The sequence below is a fragment of the Eptatretus burgeri genome, chromosome 6, assembly GCF_056783735.1.
Source record: "Eptatretus burgeri isolate ZD-2024b chromosome 6, Ebu_testis_v1, whole genome shotgun sequence".
Classification (NCBI taxonomy): Eukaryota; Metazoa; Chordata; class Myxini; order Myxiniformes; family Myxinidae; genus Eptatretus; species Eptatretus burgeri.
In genome coordinates this window covers 92,256,991-92,274,733 of record NC_140966.1, presented here as the reverse complement: position 1 = coordinate 92,274,733, position 17,743 = coordinate 92,256,991, and the positions used below count along the sequence as shown (strand labels likewise).

General features: G+C 42.7%; 2 protein-coding genes across 2 annotated transcripts in view; both read left to right on the top strand.

Annotated features, from left to right (window-relative positions):
• LOC147025336 (carnitine O-palmitoyltransferase 2, mitochondrial-like) overlaps nt 1–17,743 on the top strand; it is a 96,524-nt gene that overhangs the window by 42,245 nt on the left and 36,536 nt on the right. The window contains 2 exon segments of the mRNA XM_085886225.1: nt 835–1,005; nt 1,220–1,300. Coding sequence (XP_085742351.1) covers nt 835–1,005; nt 1,220–1,300 — 252 coding nt within the window.
• LOC147025337 (uncharacterized) lies at nt 2,582–16,588 on the top strand. The gene has a single exon (XM_085886213.1). It carries the CDS (start codon nt 13,469–13,471, stop codon nt 14,477–14,479), a length of 1,011 nt encoding a protein of 336 aa, XP_085742339.1. The 5' UTR covers nt 2,582–13,468; the 3' UTR covers nt 14,480–16,588.

Genomic DNA, 17,743 nt, shown 5'->3' with positions numbered 1-17,743 from the left:
TGAGGAACACGGCAACAAAATGGAAACATTTTTCATATTGGCTATCTGATGAGTCGACCATGGCCAACACAAAAACAAATTTGATAAATACAGCACAACAACATATTATTAGTCCCCAATGGACTTCATCCAAAACGGGGGCTCAGGGATTTGGTATCGAGTTTCGTGTTCGTGTTTGCACACGCGTGTGTGCATGCGAGCATTCGCAACCATATCTCAGGCATGTATGGACCGATTTAATTCGTACTAGGCACAAAGACAACAAATGATGGTCTACATAAGTGTGTCCTTTTGTTTCACGATGCAATAAAATATGGCCGACCGGCGGCCATTTTGTGACTTAAATGTGTTCCCAAACCATTTATCAGATATGCATGGACTGATTTTGTTCAAACTTGGCAAAAGCACAGTACGCAATGGCATAAATGTGGACATGACTTTATTTTGTGATCAGATGAAAGAGGGCCACCAGGTTGACTGGTGGCCGTTGTAGTTTAGCTTACCCTTTAACTCTGCACAGCAAAATCACTATAACCATGGGGGCTATGCATTTTACATCTCTTTTACTTGTTCACCACATAAAATTGGACAGAAATCCAAACAACAACACAGGGACGAAGATATAACAGAAAAACATGACAAATCTGGTTCGGAAAACTTAGCTTTCATGAGGTGGAAGTGGCAGCTGCATATTTGACCAAAAAATCAAATATTTTAAGTGAAATACCTCAAGCAAATACAATTATGCCAGTTTTTGTAAAATTATAGAAAAGCACAAATTATCAGGTGATCACAGCTTGTACTTTACACAAATCTCTTTCTGTGAGGACCCAGGGCCTGGTCATTGGTACGACAGGCAACAATCCACAAGCATTTTCCCTGCTACTGCAATACATTCTGGAACAGATACCTGTCTACTGCATTGAAAGTTGAAGATCCTGGCTACCATGTGTTGGAAACGTCAATGGGAAACCAGGAAATGTCACACCTCCAGAAGCTTCCAAGGTGGGGCCACTGTTGACACATAAAGCCTTTTTTGGAGGTCTCTTTTAGTGGAGCAGATAAGAAAACAGATTTCACTAGGTGAAAAAATTTCCAATTCCTGTGATTTATGACATGTCAAGTGAGGTGTGTATGTGGGGTAAACAGAAACTTGTATTTATTAACCTGAGGTGGTGTTCTGCTGAAATATATGACCTGACATACTGTTGTGTTGCAGGTTACCTGTTCCAAGATTGGAAGACACTATCCGGCGGTATCTCAGAGCACAACATGTGCTGCTTGATGATGAAGCATATCGGTAGGTTGGTGTATTGATTTTATGTATTTATTTACTTTTTTTTTAGATGGCCCACTGGGACCTCAGAATTCCAAGCCATGCCTGTTTGTAAGGCACAAACAAATGAACCCCAATACGTGGGCATCATACATCCAATCACAGAGTCACTTGCATGGATGTGATAACTGAATGACTTATGTTGAACAGAATAACAAGCTGAAGGGATGTATGGACATCAGATTACAATACATTGCCAAAACAAAAAAGTAATGTCTTTCTTTTGACGATCAAATACCTGAGATAAAGCCAAAATTATGTGATGATGGACCCAAGCAAACTATTCCTTAACTTCAGCTTCTTTCATCGTAATCTTACTTAAGCCCAGTGCCTAACTCAACAAGTCCAGTGAGAAGCTTGCAAATGACAACAGGCTTTTACTTTTCTTTCGGGTAGTGTGTGTCGTTCAATTTATAATCTTGGTCTCTGAAGAATGGCGCTGACATTTTTGGGAAAAAGGAGAAGAAAATTTAAACGAGGTGTCAGTGGCCAAAGTAATGTAATTGCCTGATGTGATGCCGAGGCTGTATCATGCAGAATGAAAAGTGTGCAGACATTGAAGGATGAAAGACATGTCACAGCATCTCTTGCTCCACAAACTACCAAGACAGAGCAGCCTCTTTATACTTGCTTATCTCAAACACTATCTGAAAACAATATTTTCTACTTGCAGCCTTCTCTCCACATTGTGAGTTTCCCACTCTTGCAAGTCAACAGCTTACCAAAAGTTTATTTTCTCAGCTTGTCATGTGAACATTATCTGCAGCTGCATTTGCGACAGAAAATGTGTAATGCCTCTCGTAGAGTACAGTAGTTCTCCACATAGAGGGATGATGTGGGGAAAAAATGTCTGCATGTTCAAATGTGTACACAGGGTTATACTCATAAACACCTATCGAGTGAAGGCAAAAGCATTTAATAGCCAGAACTTTTATTCTCGCGTGTTTTCTCAACTACTAAGACTTAAAAAGACGCCAAAATATATCGCTAAAGTATATTCTTTCGATAATCGAGAGATTGCTGAAACGCCAAATTTACTTCTTCTTCTTCTTCTTCTTCTTCTTCTTCTTCTTCTTCTTCTTCTTCTTCTTCTTCTTCTTCTTCTTCTTCTTCTTCTTCTTTGTTCTTCTTCTTCTTCTTCTTCTTCTTCTTCTTCTTCTTCTTCTTCTTCTTCTTCCTCTTCTTCTTCCTCTTCCTCTTCTTCTTCTTCTTCTTCTTCTTCTTATTCTTCTTCTTTTCTTCTTCTTCTTCTTCTTCTTCTTCTCCTTGTGGTTCTTGGCCATGTGGTTTTTCACGTCTCAAAACAATGTAAAACAATGTAAAACTGTTACCCGATCTCCCTCAATATCTGCTGAAGCTTTGATGGTGATTCCAACACGAGGAAGTTCCGTTGTCTCTGGGCTAGTGAATGCAACACAACATTAAAAAATGTATAAAACATATGTATATGTATATATATATATATATATATATATATATATATATATATATATATATATATATATATATGTTAGGGGTCACCAGAGCGGATCATCCAAATGATCCGCATTGTGATTTGGTACATGTTTTATGCCGGATGCCCTTCCTGACGCAACCCTGGTCGCCTCGAACGACACAGGGATATGGTACACCTATTTTAACCGGGGTATACACTGGACCAGTTAACTGGTACTCACTTCGCCGATCTCGGCAGGTATGTCAGGTTGAGTCAACCCCTGGTGTATTAATTCAGTAGCCCAACGGGCTTGAACTCAGGACCTTTTAGATCCCAAGCCACTGCCCTAACCTCACCACTGCGCCAACACCAGGCTTTAAAATATATATATATATATATACAGTATATTTTTTTTGTGTACCAAGACGAGGCTCATGGAAGAGCTAATACGCAGAAACATATAACAAGGCAGGAGACAAGAGGGGTGGAAGAGTGAATCACAAAATAGTGGGGAACAAAGACAATAGAATATCTGTGGAAAGGAGAGAGATGGGGCAGGCAACACAGGATAAACAAGATGGTATTACAGGGAATTTCGGGAAGGAAAACAGGGAATTTGGAGGAGGGTTTTGCGTAGATGAACAGGGGTAGTGAAGATGAAGATTTTGGAGGGGGGAAAATATGAGATGGTGGTGAACAGCTGTTTAGAAGACCTGGACGGAGGAGTTGGATTGAAGAGAATGTGGGAGTTTATTCAAGATGTGGGGGCAAAAAAGAGGAATGAAAGAGTGAAGGTGAGCAGTGATTCTTGATTTTGGCAGTTTCACCAGAAGGGGGGTTTTTGGAGGACCTTGAGCACCCTGAGGAAATATAGGGGGAGGGAGGACAGATCACCAACAGAGTGGGGGGAGGGGGCAAGGACATAGAGGAGACAGTAGAAGACAGAAAGACCACCGACCTGCCTCTTTTGAGAGAGTAAGAGACCCAAAGTCTCAGCTTCCTCTCGGGCGATACCATTGATCTTTGGTTTCCACAGAATAAAGTCGAGGTCGGTGTGAGGGAGGAGCACCACCACAGAGTGGGGAGCAGTACTCCATCACACTGCAGAGGAAAGTTTTGTAAATGGTTGGAAGCTCAGGTGTGCCAAGGAAGGATGTTGCATGATGGAGGATGCTCAGTTCGGGTGGTGAGCTTGGGATCCTAGGGTCCTGAGTTCAAATCCCATTTAGATGTTGAATTAATACCAGGTGGGACTGACTCTGCCTGTCATCCTTCCGAGGTCAGCAAAAATGAGTGCCAGCATGCTGGTATACTGTGTCGGATTGGTGACCCGTCCAGGATTGTGTCCAATAGCCAAGGAGACTGCTTAAGCAGCACCAATGCTCTGCACAGAGTATGGCCCCAATGGATGGATGGATGCCCAGTCAGCGACTGGCTTTGGAGGTCAGCTTGGGGATGTGGCTTTCCCAGGAAAGACAGTGGCAGATAGTGAGACCAAAAGGCTTGAATGAAAGGACTTCAAGGGAATCGTTGAGAGAGTATATGCAGGGGTTCCAGATGGTCTTTTTGGAGAGACATGTGAAGGTATGCCTGGTGTTGGCTTAATAGTTAGGGTGGGGGGCTTAGGATCCGAGGGTCCTGAGTTAAAATTCAGCTCAGCTGTTGAATTAATACCAGGTGGAGTTGAGTCAGCCTGTCATCCTTCCGAGGTCGGCAAAATGAGTGCCAGCATGCTGGTATACCGTGTAGGAGTGGCGACCCGTCCAGGATTGTGCCCAATAGCCAAGTAGACTGCTTAGGCAGCACCAACACTATGCACAGAGTGTGGTCCCAATGGATGGTGAGGGTGTGAGATTTGTCACGATTGAAAGACATATTCCAAGTGTTTGACCAGCTTGTGATTTTATCCAGGTCTGCAGAGAGTGAAGAGGCTGCTACCTGCTGTTCAGAGTGATGACAGATGGTACGGTGGAGGGTGGAGTCATTAGCAAAGAGATAAAGAGGATTTTCAAGAGAGTCAGAGAGATTATTGATGAAAACCAGAAAAAGCACAGGGCCAAGAACACTGCCTTGAGGAACTTCTGCCTGGACGGGAAGAGGAGATGAGAGAATTCCATTAAGAACCATACGTTGACTGTGGCAGGAGGAAGTACACAATCCATGACTTGAGATTGCCTTGGATACCATAAGAAGATAATTTGGTGAACAGTGTGGGATATCATACAATATTGAAAGCTCACGATTTGTTTCGGGAGATGGCTCTGATCTCATTTTGGCATTTACCACCTCCATCCATTGTTGGGAAAGGAGAAGTAGCATGTCCAGGGTTGAGTGACCTGGTCTAAATCCAAATCGATGATCAGAATTCAAGCCATTGGAAAAGAGGAAGGATTTGATGTCAGAAGCGATGATGGATTCCATGATCATGCTGATGATTGGGAGCAGGCTGCTTGGTCTGTAGTTGCAGGAATCTGTTTTTGCACCTTTTTTATGCAGAGTGGTCATGTTTGCTGATTTCCAAGCAGATGGCAGATGACCTTAAGTAAATGAGGGTGAAAAGAACAGAGAGACGTTGGGTAAGAGCAGCAGAGAAAGTTTTTAGAACACAAGGGCTGATGCCATCTGGAAATGTTGCAGAATCTGAGTCGAAGTTTGACAGAAAGCTCTCCACTTTGTCAGTGGAAAAGGCCACAGAGTCCAGGAACAACTGGTTGTGACTTGGTAAGGTGGCTTCAGAAAGTGATGGGTTTTGGACTCAAGATTTCGAAGCAAACACAGAGTTTAGGCATTCAGCCTTTTCACATGCCATCACCTGTGCAGCCATTTGAGGTAAGGGAAGGGATGGAGGGGGAAAATACTCCAGAAACGGACTTAAGTGGATGCCAACAGGGATTGGAGGAGTGAGACAGGTTTGAGAGTTCAGAATTGAGATCAGTAAGATGTTTTCTGGCTCTCCTCAGGTAGACACACATTTCTTCCGAGCTTTGTGGAAAGAACTGAGATTGCCTTCAATTGAATTTGCCTTCTATGAGGCAAAGGCAAGTTGTTTCAGGACAACAGCCTCATCACATGCATCAATGTACCATGTGATGGAGGAAGGGTATGACAACTGAAGAGGGGATGAGATAAATCTGTGCATGAGAGAGAGCAAGTTTCTTTGAAAAAATTCCCAGCATGAATTGATGTTGGAGAAAGTAGAAATGGGAGACCAGTCTAGATGTTTTATGGCTGCTTGAAGACACTTCCAGTTGGCCTGAGTGAAGTGTCAGACTCGTCGGCACTGAGGTGGTACTCTAATAACAGCCAGAGAGATGACCGCTTTAATAAGCATATGGTCAGATGAACTGATTGAAGCAAATGAAGAACAGCAGACATTTTCTGAGAAATTGGTGAAAAACAAATACAGAAAAATGGAGTACCGTTGATTGAGATCCGGGTCCGGAAGTTGACGTCGTCTTCTTCTTCTTCTTCTTCTTCTTCTTCTTCTTCTTCTTCTTCTTCTTCTTCTTCTTCTTCTTCTTCTTCTTCTTCTTCTTCTTCTCTTTTTGCGTATGGCAGCTCAGCTGCAGGGGTAGCTATAATTTCTTGGAAGCACAACTGTGTCATTGATGCAGTGCCCCTCGACCAGTGCACACTGGCCACCACCATAACATATCCCAAGCCACCACCATAACTACTAATCCAACACCAGGAAGTAGACTGATTGAGTCAGTCCAAATGAGTTGCAGAAGTCCTTTGCTGAAGTTCCATTGCAGGTGAGAGAGGTACCCACACCCAGCTAACTGGAATGATGGCAATTGAAGTCACTGCATATGAGCAAGAGAGAGTTTGGATGAGTGGATAGAATTTGGTCCATGTTTTCGGCAAGCAAGATGTAAATGGAGTCATCACTGTTTGGTGGACGTTACAACACACAGATAAACAAGAGGTGGGAGTGGAGGAAGCCATAGCCAGTTATTCCTGGGGGTGTGGAGGAGTCGGAGCAGTGCTTGGAGAGTGAGGAATAGAGTTTTTCATGAAGACAGCAACTCCACCACCAGAATGGGGCTCAGGTCTTTCATACCTGAGGTCATAGAGGGAGTAACAAGTGAGTAGGAATGTTTCTGTTAAGCAGATTATGTCTGTTTCTCAGTGGCAACTTGTATGGAGAGATTAGTCAGGTTAGAGTAAAGCTCCCAGGTGTTTGAGGTCCCCACTATTAAGGAAGAGGGAGGGAGGAGGCTTTGCATGCAGAGGAGAGAAAGGTAATGTGAGGGAGGGGAGGTGGAGGTCGTGAGGGTTGTTGACAGTTGATGACAGATTGTAGAAGAGCTAGGGGAGATGGTCAGATGGAGAGGAGGACAAAGGGCTAGGTGCTGAAGGAATAAGTAACAATGGGGAGCAATAAGAGAGAGGGAAAAGGAAAGTGGGAGATTGGAGGAGGTGGAGGAATTAGCTGGAAGAGAGAGGTTGGCGGAAGGAGGCAGCCTTGTAGATGTGAAGAGGGGCAGCTGTGAGAAGGGGTAGTGAGGGGCGAGATTTGAAAGGATGGGCGAGGGAGAGGAATTAAGGAAGAAAGGTGTGGGGAAAGCTTAAAGGGGGAAGAGAGAAAAGTTTGCATTGACGAGAGAGGAGGTGGCTGATTTGCGAGGGAGGGGCGAGAGGGTAGCTTTGAGGGAGAACGAGACGATGAGAACCGGCACAGCCATGGGGGGGGCGGCGAAGGGAGGGGTTGTGAGAAGTGAAGGATGAGACTGGATGGAGTTTTTGTGGAGATGGGGGTAGGTGGGGGGAGGAACAAAAATTGATGGGGTGGGAAGAGGGGGATATGTGATGAGAGGAAAGAGAGAGCATGATAGAGATATTGATCAGTTGCTGAATGAGAGTGTGAGATATTTGTAAACCATATAGTTTGGGATATCAGAGGGGGAACTGTTGGTAAGGCAGAATACAGTTGAGAGATGCTGGGATGAGGACCGAGATGGGAGGAGTTAAGGAGAGGGTTATACCATGGAGGGAGTGAGGAGGAGGTAGATTTTAGGAGGTGGGATGAATTTGCACTGAAGTTGGAAAAACAAAACGAACGATTCATAATGGAAGACAAACAAGTTTTGCAAAATGGGATAATTAAAATTCGTAGGTCAGAGAATCATTTAACTGCATTGAAATATGGATGGAGTGCAGAAGAATAGTCAGAGTGGAGAAAGGATGCATTGGAACAGATGGAATTTTTTGACATGGGATGAAAGAAAGTTCAAATTGAACACAAGATTTTGAAGAAGAAGAACTGGGCGAAGAAGGGAAGTTGAAGCATTGCAAGCATTGCATTTTAAATATTTTTTTTGAAGATGAGGGAAGATGGGGGAAGAGTGAAGGAAAAGTTTGAAGAAAGGGTGATGAAGGTGTTTCGTGAAAACCTTCAATATTAGAGTGGGATTGGCAGTGAAGAGGGAGGAGAATGAAGACGATGAGTCGGTACAAGAAGTCACGTAGTTACGTGGGGTATAAAGTGAGAAGGGAAAAAGTTTTTTTTGTTGTATTTTTATATTTTAAGATATGAAACAGAGGGTATAGTTTGGGGCAATATAATGAGGGTGGAGGGAAAGTGGTGAAAACAAAAACTCAAGGTAATGACGAGAAAATACAAATAAACATGATCATGCACATCGGCAGGAAGACGGGAAGGCCTCAGGGAAACCTGATATGACAAGACCGATAAAAACTTCCCATATAGCAAAACTTTTGAAACAAAACAGAACGAGGAAAACACAGTGAACATGGAGGCAACAAAATAAAGTCAAAACGTGACAAACAAGGACGGGAAGCTTGTCTTTGAGAAAGTCGGCAGAGACCCTTGGAGAGAATAAGCCATCACCTCAAAAACTGGAACCAGAAGAGAAATTAATAATTTTATTGGGAGGAGAAATCAAACATAAATGTGGACCCAACCAAAGCACACCATGATCTTGGGGGGGGGGGTTGTAGACAGTGGACAGAACCATTCCAAAAGCAATGCATATCCAAACCATCCCCCAAATCAACTGAAACAAATATTAAAACGATTTAATAACATGGAAACACCTGGTGTCAGCTTAATAGTTCAGGTGGTTGACTTTGGATGCTTGGGTTCTGAATTTGAGCCTTATCAACTGTTAAATTTACTCTGAATCAACTGTCAAAAGCATCACTCATCCAAGTGAGGGAAATTTATTTTATATCAAATAAGATTTTGAAATGTTTAACGATGGTACTATTATTATTTTATTACTAGCCGAAACCCCGTCACAGACGGATGCTTCAGAGTTGAAGGTTGACCATTGCCACAATGTGCGATGCACTCTTACAGGTACGAAGTTTCTTTCAGTCCAGGTCGCAGGACCGAGACAAACGTGACGCGACCGCTAGGAGGAGCACAAAATTGTTCCTTCAGTATAAATATATCGATTGTTTGGCTTTCGGCAGTGAAATTCCAATTTCATAGAAGTTGCCTGATCTGTCCCTGATTCGGTTTATGTTTACACTGATGTGTTTAATTTATCATTTAACGTGTGTTGATATAATCACCAGTAAAGTGATTCACAGTGACATCAAGCCATGTGTGTTTGTTTGTGTTTTGTTCTTTTGTTTCAAGGCTTTGTCTGGAAGGAACATAGTTATGGACTCTGTCTGTACAGAACATTGTTATGGACCCTGTCTGTAAGGAACAGTTATAGTCTCTCTCTGTAAGGAATATAGTTATGGAATATGTCTGCAAGGAACATAGTTCTGGACTATGTCTCGAAGGAACATAGTTATGGTGTCTCTCTTTAAGGAACATAGTTATGACTTCTCTCTCAAAGGAAAATAGTTATGCACCTTGTCTTTAAGGAACAGAGTTTTGGACAAGGTCTGGAAGGAACAAGGTTCTGGTGTCTTTCTGTAAGGAACATAGTTATGGTGTCTCTCTGTAAGGAACATAGTTATGGTGTCTCTCTGTAAGGAACATAGTTATGGTGTCTCTCTGTAAGGAACATAGTTATGGTGTCTCTCTGTAAAGGCCCAGTCACACCTTGAGGTTTTAGCCAGCAATGGCAACGTATTAAAATGTATGTAAAATGCTGGCTTACGTTGAAGTTTTGATGTTTTTTTTAAAGATACGGACGAATTCATAACGACTTGGTCTTATGCATAGCGTATTAGTAATGGACACAGAACGTTTCGTTGTGTTATAGATAACGTATACCAACGAATGCTGAACCTGTTGTCGGCCTTCACAATCTATGCCCAACGATAGTCTAACTTAGGCATAGCGCGCTGCATGCATCGCCGACGATGACGTGGCGTAGGTTATGAAAAGGCTGCTGCACAACGATTGAAATCATAACCGCCGCAGAAATGGAAGTGTCAACATCGCAGGCACACCTTGGCGATCTTGCCAGCGTATGCCGACCTCTGAAAAATGCGTCTAAAACGCTGGCGCACGTCAAATACGGTATGGGTAAGTTTGGTATGCGTGACTAAAACGCTAAAGTACGTTATCATACGTCGTATTAAATGGAGTACGTCTTGTAATTTTAAACATGTTGAAAATTTTACGACGTACTAGCCGTATGACACACGCTCCGCATGTGATGGGAATAAGTTGTACGCACGATATGCGATCGTTGACACACATCGACACACGTTACTTGCAAGGTGCTCATAAGTCGAAACACACCAAGGTAATGGTTAGCGTCAGTGATCCAGACTCCTGGTTTTTTTTTTTCTTCGGTATGACGGTGTTCAGTGTACAGTGCGGTTATGATTTAAATCGTTGAGCGGCAGCCTATTAATTATATTATATTATAACCGCACTAGAAATCGAAGTGTCAAAATCACCATCATACCGAAGGAAGGAAGAAAAAAAAATAAAAAAAATAAAACCAGGGAGTCTGGAACACTGACGCTAACCATTACCTTGATGTGTTTCGACTTATGAGCACCTTACAAGTAACGTGTGTCAATGTGTTTCACCGATCGCGAAACGTGAGTACAACACATTACTCATAGGTTAGAAATAAGTTTCGGGTACGCTAAACATTACCTCGACGTGTTTCGACTTATGAGTAACTCACAGTAACGTGTGTCGACGTGTGTCAACGATCGCGTGACGTGCCTACAACTTATGGCCAGCGTTATGCGGAACGTGTGAGTCATACGCTGGCATAAGTCTTAAAATTTCAAGCATGGAAAAGTTGAGGACAACCGAAAAGTACAACGTTTAAAGCCAGCGTACAATGACGTATGGCAGTGTTTTTCAGCGTGCTCTCAATGTTATCAAAACTTACCCATAACGTATTCAACGTGTACCAGCGTTTTAGACAAATTTTACAAAAATCGGCATAAGCTGGCTAAAACGTCAAGGTGTGACTGGGCCTTAAGGAACATAGTTATTGGATATGTCTGGAAGGAATATTGTTATGGACTCTGTCTGTAAGGAACAGATATAGTCTCTCTCTGTAAGGAACATAGTTATGGAATATGTCTGCAAGGAACATAGTTCTGGACTATGTCTCGAAGGAACATAGTTATGCTTTCTCTCTCTAAGGAACATAGTTATGCACCCTGTCTTTAAGGAACTAAGTTTTAGACTCGGTCTGGAAGGAACATAGTTATGGACCCTGTTTGGAAAGGACATAGCTATGGACTGTTTCTGGAAGGAACATTGTTATGTACTCTCTCTGTAAGGAACCTAGTTATAGACCCTGTCTGTGAGGAACATAATAATGGACCCTGTCTGAAAGGAACATAGTTATGGACTATGTCTGGAAGGAACATAGTTATGGACTCTCTCTGTAAGGAACATAGTTCTGAACTCTCTCTGTGAGGAACATTGTTATGAACTCTGTCTGTGAGGAACATTGTTATGGACTCTGGAAGGAACATTGTTATGGAATATGTCTGTGAGGAACATTGTTATGGACTCTGGAAGGAACATGTGTGTAACCAAATGAGCTATTTTATCAACTTCTTGAAAGATGTTCCAAATGCAATGCAGATTGTTTGGATCGCTCAATATTTTGGTGAAAGGAATATAAATACGGACTCTGTCTGTAAGGAACACAGTTATGGTGTATGTTTGCAAGGAATGCAGTTATGGTCTATGTCTGTAAGGAACATAGTTATGGACTGTCTGAAAGGAACATTATTGCACATTCTGTTGGTATGGAACATTGTTATGGACTGTCTGTGAGGAACATTATTGCTTCAACAACAGCAACCCCTCAATACCCCCCCTCCCTTTATTCCATTTTAATGAAGATATTAAATTCACTTGGTCTCACGGAAACCAACTCAAATTACTTTTTGACACTTCTGACTTCCTAAAATCAGACTCTCAGTTTTGCCTTCAAAGCTCTACTACAAAGCTCCGAAGGAAAAGAAAAAAATTGGAAATGTGGTCACAAATGTGATTCAATCCATCAACAGAACCCGACGAAGTCCAGCGCTTATCTCACTCAACTATGACTGTACCCCATTAGACAGGGCAAACCCAAGGAAAAACTATCATTTTTTCCAGTCAAGGTTTTCCCAGTGGATTCATAATGCTGAACCCATACCATTTGATATTAGCTTGGGGGGCACCCAGAATTTTGCCTCAAATTCAAGATGGCGGCCAAAATCCAAAATTGCCACCAAAACTACCTTTCGGAGATTTATACTGCCTCATAATGTTTCCTGTCAAGGTTTTTTCAGTGGTTCTGTCATCCTGAACGTATATCTTTGAGATTAGCTTCGGAGCCACCCAGGATTTGGCCTAAAATCCAAGATGGCCACCAAAAATCAAAATGGCTACCAAAATTAAATTAATTGGTTTATACTGCTTTATAGTTGTTCCTGTCAAATTTTTCTCAGCAGTTCCGGCATACTGGACCTACAGCCTTTAAAACTTGCTTGAGGGCCACCCACGATTTGACCTCAAATCCAAGATAGCCACCAAAATGACCATCAAAATCATCTTAATTATGTTCAAACTACCTCTTAGGTTTTCCTGTCAAAGTTTTCTCAGTGGTTCCGCCATTCCAAACCTATGTCCTTTGTTATTAGCTTTGAGGGCACCCAGGATTTGGCATCAAATGCAAGATGGCTGCGAAAAACCAAAATGGCCACCAAAATTACCTCAAAATTGATATTTCATCTTATTTGTTCCCCAGAATGTTCCGTTCTCGGAAAGCAGGGTTTTGAGGCTGTGCAATGATTATGGGACCTGGGCGAGGGAGAAATTTCCACATGTTGTGCCATTGTCTTGTGAGCACTTCTCTACAATCCATGGGGATTTGATAACTGAGACCCCAATAACCGAGAAGTGAAGGTCAGAGGTGGTCCAATGCAAGGTGGACACAGTAACAATGAGAGCACAACAGACACATTCGTCAAGATCAGTCAGATCATGGCTAAGATCAGAGCTGCACTGAAGGAAAGGCTAAATATCATCACCTCCTCAGCCCACATGGAGACCACAATAGCGGCCCGAATACACCATGAAAATGTGGTTCATGATGTAGTACTTCGGCTTGACAAATATTTCGATCCATTCCTGAATGGTCCCGCTCATCATATGAAGACGTGTGGAAATCGATTGTGATGTTGAAAGAGGATTTATGTCATCCGGAGAAGCTGGAGAACAGAAATAGTAAGAATTTGTTGAGTTGAGACTCAAAGCCAGTGGGGAAGAACGAGTCAATTTCTTTGACAAGATTATGAAGCTCAAGATCAAAACCGGGATGGAGAAGGTGAAGAAAGACCCAAAAGTTGATAATATTCTTAAAGAAGACAAACAGGCCTTTGGTTTACTGGTAGGCAAAGCAACATCTCCAGAAGAGGCACATTCATATCCCTTAACTACTGTCCCACTATCTCAAGCCACACCAGAGAGTGATTTGAGACAAGGTTCAAAAGCAGCACTGAGGAACGACCTCAAAGAAGAGTCTGAATCAATCTGTGAGAACCAGCCACCTGAAGTAAATTGGCTTATACATGGAATGGCTGCTGTGAAATCTGTTCCTGCTCAGCAAACTTGGGGAAAATATGCAGCAGCCCTGTTGAAATTTTGCTTGCCAGCAAGTGACTCCACACCGCAGCAACTGGGAATCGTATTTGATTCATACAGTACAGCCACAATGAAGGAGCTCACTCAACGTCGACTTGGCACTCCGGTAAGAAGAACTCACATCACAAGCTTTGGACAGGACATGCCTAAAGGGAAAGATTGGGACTCGTTTCTGCGAAACTCAGAAAATAAGATAGAACTGATTGGATTTCTTCTCGATTACTACAAGACCAATGCTGTGAGATCCAAGCTGAAAATTCCACGAACTGTGATAGAGGAAGAAAATACCTGGTTAATAACGCAAATCAAAATCGAGATGCTTGACACCTGCAACCACCACGAAGCTGACACCAGACTCATCCTCCATGCATCCAAGTCAACAGATCCTGTATTTGTCAGGGCGACAGTTACAGATGTCGTTGTTCTCTTGACCTCTGCTTATTCTGTCATTAAACCATTACAAGACTGGATGATGAAGATTGACCATGAGAGGTATGTTGGCGTCAAAGCTCCAACTGACCAATTTGGTGACAAAATGTGTCAAGCACTTCCTGCCGATGACAGCATTACAGAGTGTGATACAACCTCTTCTCCATTTGGTGTTGGTAAAGTAAAACCACTGAAGAGAATGAAGAAACTGGGAAAGTTCCAACTCCTCTAACAACTTGGCACATCGCACACTTCAGTTGAAGTCATCGCCGATGCTAAAATCTTCTTTAGAACCTGCATGTATGCTGGAAGTGAACATGAAGACTATGTGAGAACATGGATCAGAATGTACGACAAGCAGAAAGTGGAATCCAGTTCAAGTATCATGCCAGATGAGAGTAGCACCAATGAACACCTCAAGGTGAGCGATTTACAAGCTCACATCTGGTAACAATGTCTGAAACAAAATATTGAGTATCCTTCCATCTAACACAGAGGTTGGAAAGAAACAGAAGATGGTATTCGGCCAATATGGTTCACCTGCCCCCAATTCCCACCAAGCCTTTCGGTGATGAGCAGTAGAAGAAGGTTAACGCCAGGTAAATATACATTTATTTATAGTAAAGCTATGCAAGGTTTCCATTTGCTGTTTCAAACTTGTTGTTTGTCATTTAATAATAAAATTCTCAGCCTTATATTATCAAAATCAATTTGACAAAGCATTCAAATCATTTCCGATCATACAGGTGACATTAATTATGATGCAGACACCGAAGATACGAGAGACATGGCCCAGCCCCCAAAGAAGAAGAGAAGAACGAGACCCAGCCATAGTGAGGACAAAGGAGATGACAGCACAGGAGGGTACGAGAGTACTGGAAGTGATAGCGACAGCATTGAAGAGCAGTCGGCTACCTCTTCTGGCAGTATGAGAGCAGTCCACTCATCTGACTCACAGACGGACAGTGACTTGGATAATAGCGAATGAACATGAACTCTGGATTTCCAGTTATATCTTAATTATGTGTTTGTATCGCCCATTTTGTTGGTGAATTGAATGTAGGATGACCAGAAATTGTGGTTAATATTATCTCAATTTACATTTTCTGGCCTGTTTTGAGTGAGAATGTCATATTTACATGATAAAGCTCGGTTGAGTATTCTAGACCCCAAAATCAATTTCCGGTACCATCATAAAGCCCATATTAGGTACAAAAAGTTAATTTAACAGGAAAAGAGGACCCTTATTAAATCAATTTTGAGCTAATTTTGGCGGCCATTTTGGTTTTTTGTGGCTATCTTGCATTTGACGCCAAATCCTGGGTGCCTCCAAGCTAATAACAAAGGACAAAAAAACAAAGCTAATAACCAGTGAGAAAGTTTTGACAGGAAAACGTAAGAGGTAGTTTGAATATAACTAAGATGATTTTGACGGTCATTTTGGCAGCTATCTTGGATTTGAGGTCAAATCCTGGGTGGCCCTCAAGCTAATTTTAAATGCTATAGGTCCAGTATGCCAGGTCTGCTGAGAAAAATATGACAGGAAAAACGAGAAGGCAGTATAAAACGAATTAATTTAATTTTGGCAGCCATTTTGATTTTTGGGGCCATCTTGGATTTTAGGCCAAATCTTGGGTGGCTCCCAAGCTAATCTCAAATGATATATGTTCAGGATGACAGAACCACTGAAAAAAACCTTGAAAGGAAACACTACGAGGCAGTATAAATCTCCTAAAGGTAATTTTGCTGGCAATTTTGGATTTTGGCCGCCATCTTGAATTTGAGGCAAAATTCTGGGTGCCCCCCAACACGAATACCAAATGGTATGGGTTCAGGATGATGAATCCACTGAGAAACCCTTGACTGGAAATTTGTTTAGTTTTTCCTTGGGGTTGCCTTGTCTACTTGTGTTCTTGCAATGAAATGGTATTTCAACATGGCGGCTGCTTGGCCCCAGAAGAGCATGTTGCAAGTTCGTTCCAGTTATCGACAGCTCAGTGGGTGATACATACGGACTGATGTCTGTGTATTATCTCATTGATCTGCATACCTGCATTTTTCTTTCTTTATAAACTCTTTTATGCATATTCCCCGAAAAAAAACCCAACAGAAACTCGTAAAAAGTTTAAACATTAAATGAAACGGAACACAACAAAAGTAAAATATCAAAAGATGTCGTGATGGGAATCCAAAAGAGGATTGTGGTGTATGTTGTGGAATTGTAATGTGGTGTCATTCCTTCCTTGTTTGGTTTTTTTTGAGATTTCATCCCTCCATGTTTTTATAAATAGATCAATGTTTTTTTTTTATAAACTTGTGTATGTATATATATATATATATATATATATATATATATATATATATATATATATATATATATATATATCAGGTCAGGTATGGGAGCATGTGCCAGAACAGCGCGTCGCTGCGTCCACTTTCCGCCGGTACTCCAGGGGCCTCCGTCTGGCCATCCCCCAGGCAGATGCCAGGCCCATCCCCATCTCCTTGAGATGATGGTCAACCTGTTGCAACCATGAGGCACGTGGTCGACCCACTGGCCTCCTCCACTCATGAGACTCCCTCGCTGAGAGAATCTGGTGAGCAGGATCAGAGTCAGGAAAACGAGCCACATGTCCATACAGCCGCAACTGACGCTCACGGACTATGCAGGTAACAAATCTCATCCGAGTTTCTCTCAGCAACCGCTCGTTGGACACAAAATCCGACCAGCGATAGCCAAGGATTCTCCGAAGAGACCTGGTACCAAAGGAATTAAGTCTCCGTCTCAGATCCTTGGTCAGAGTCCAAGTCTCGCACCCATAGAGCAAGACTGGAAGTACCAAGGACCTGAAGACTCGGACTTTTGTCCTCCCGCACAGGTACCGGCAGCGCCACACCCCATGATCCAGTGAATCCATGACTCCCCAGGCCCGACCCAGACGTCTATTGACCTCTGACTCGCAGCCAGCAGAGACATGAATATCACTGCCAAGGTAAGTGAATCTCTCCACGACCTCAACATCCTCACCACAAACAGACACAGACAGGACAGCAGCATCCAAGATGTCACCAAAAGCCTGGATCTTAGTTTTGACCCAAGAAACCCGTAATCCCAACGGCTCCGACTCCTCATTCAGCACCTCGAGGGCCCCCAAGAGGATGTCTAAAGTCTCCGCAAAGATGACTGCATCATCTGCAAAGTCAAGGTCCGAGATCTTGACATTCCCAAATGACGCACCGCAACTTGATCTCTCCGACATCCTCCCTAGAATCCAGTCCATACAAGTGCTGAAAAGTGTGGGGGCAAGTACACATCCCTGACGAACTCCAGTAACAACTGGAAATAAGTCAGAGATGGTACCACCACACTTCACAGCACTCTCAGTACCAGAGTAGAGTTCAGACATCAGATCGATCAGTTTTGGTGGCACCCCACGAAGACCAAGAATCCTCCAGTGGACATCCCGATTCACTGAATCGAACGCTTTACAGAGAT

Coding starts and splice junctions, on each gene's coding strand:
- LOC147025337 (XM_085886213.1), top strand. CDS start 13,469: ATGAAGCTCAAGATCAAAACCGGGATGGAGAAGGTGAAGAAAGACCCA.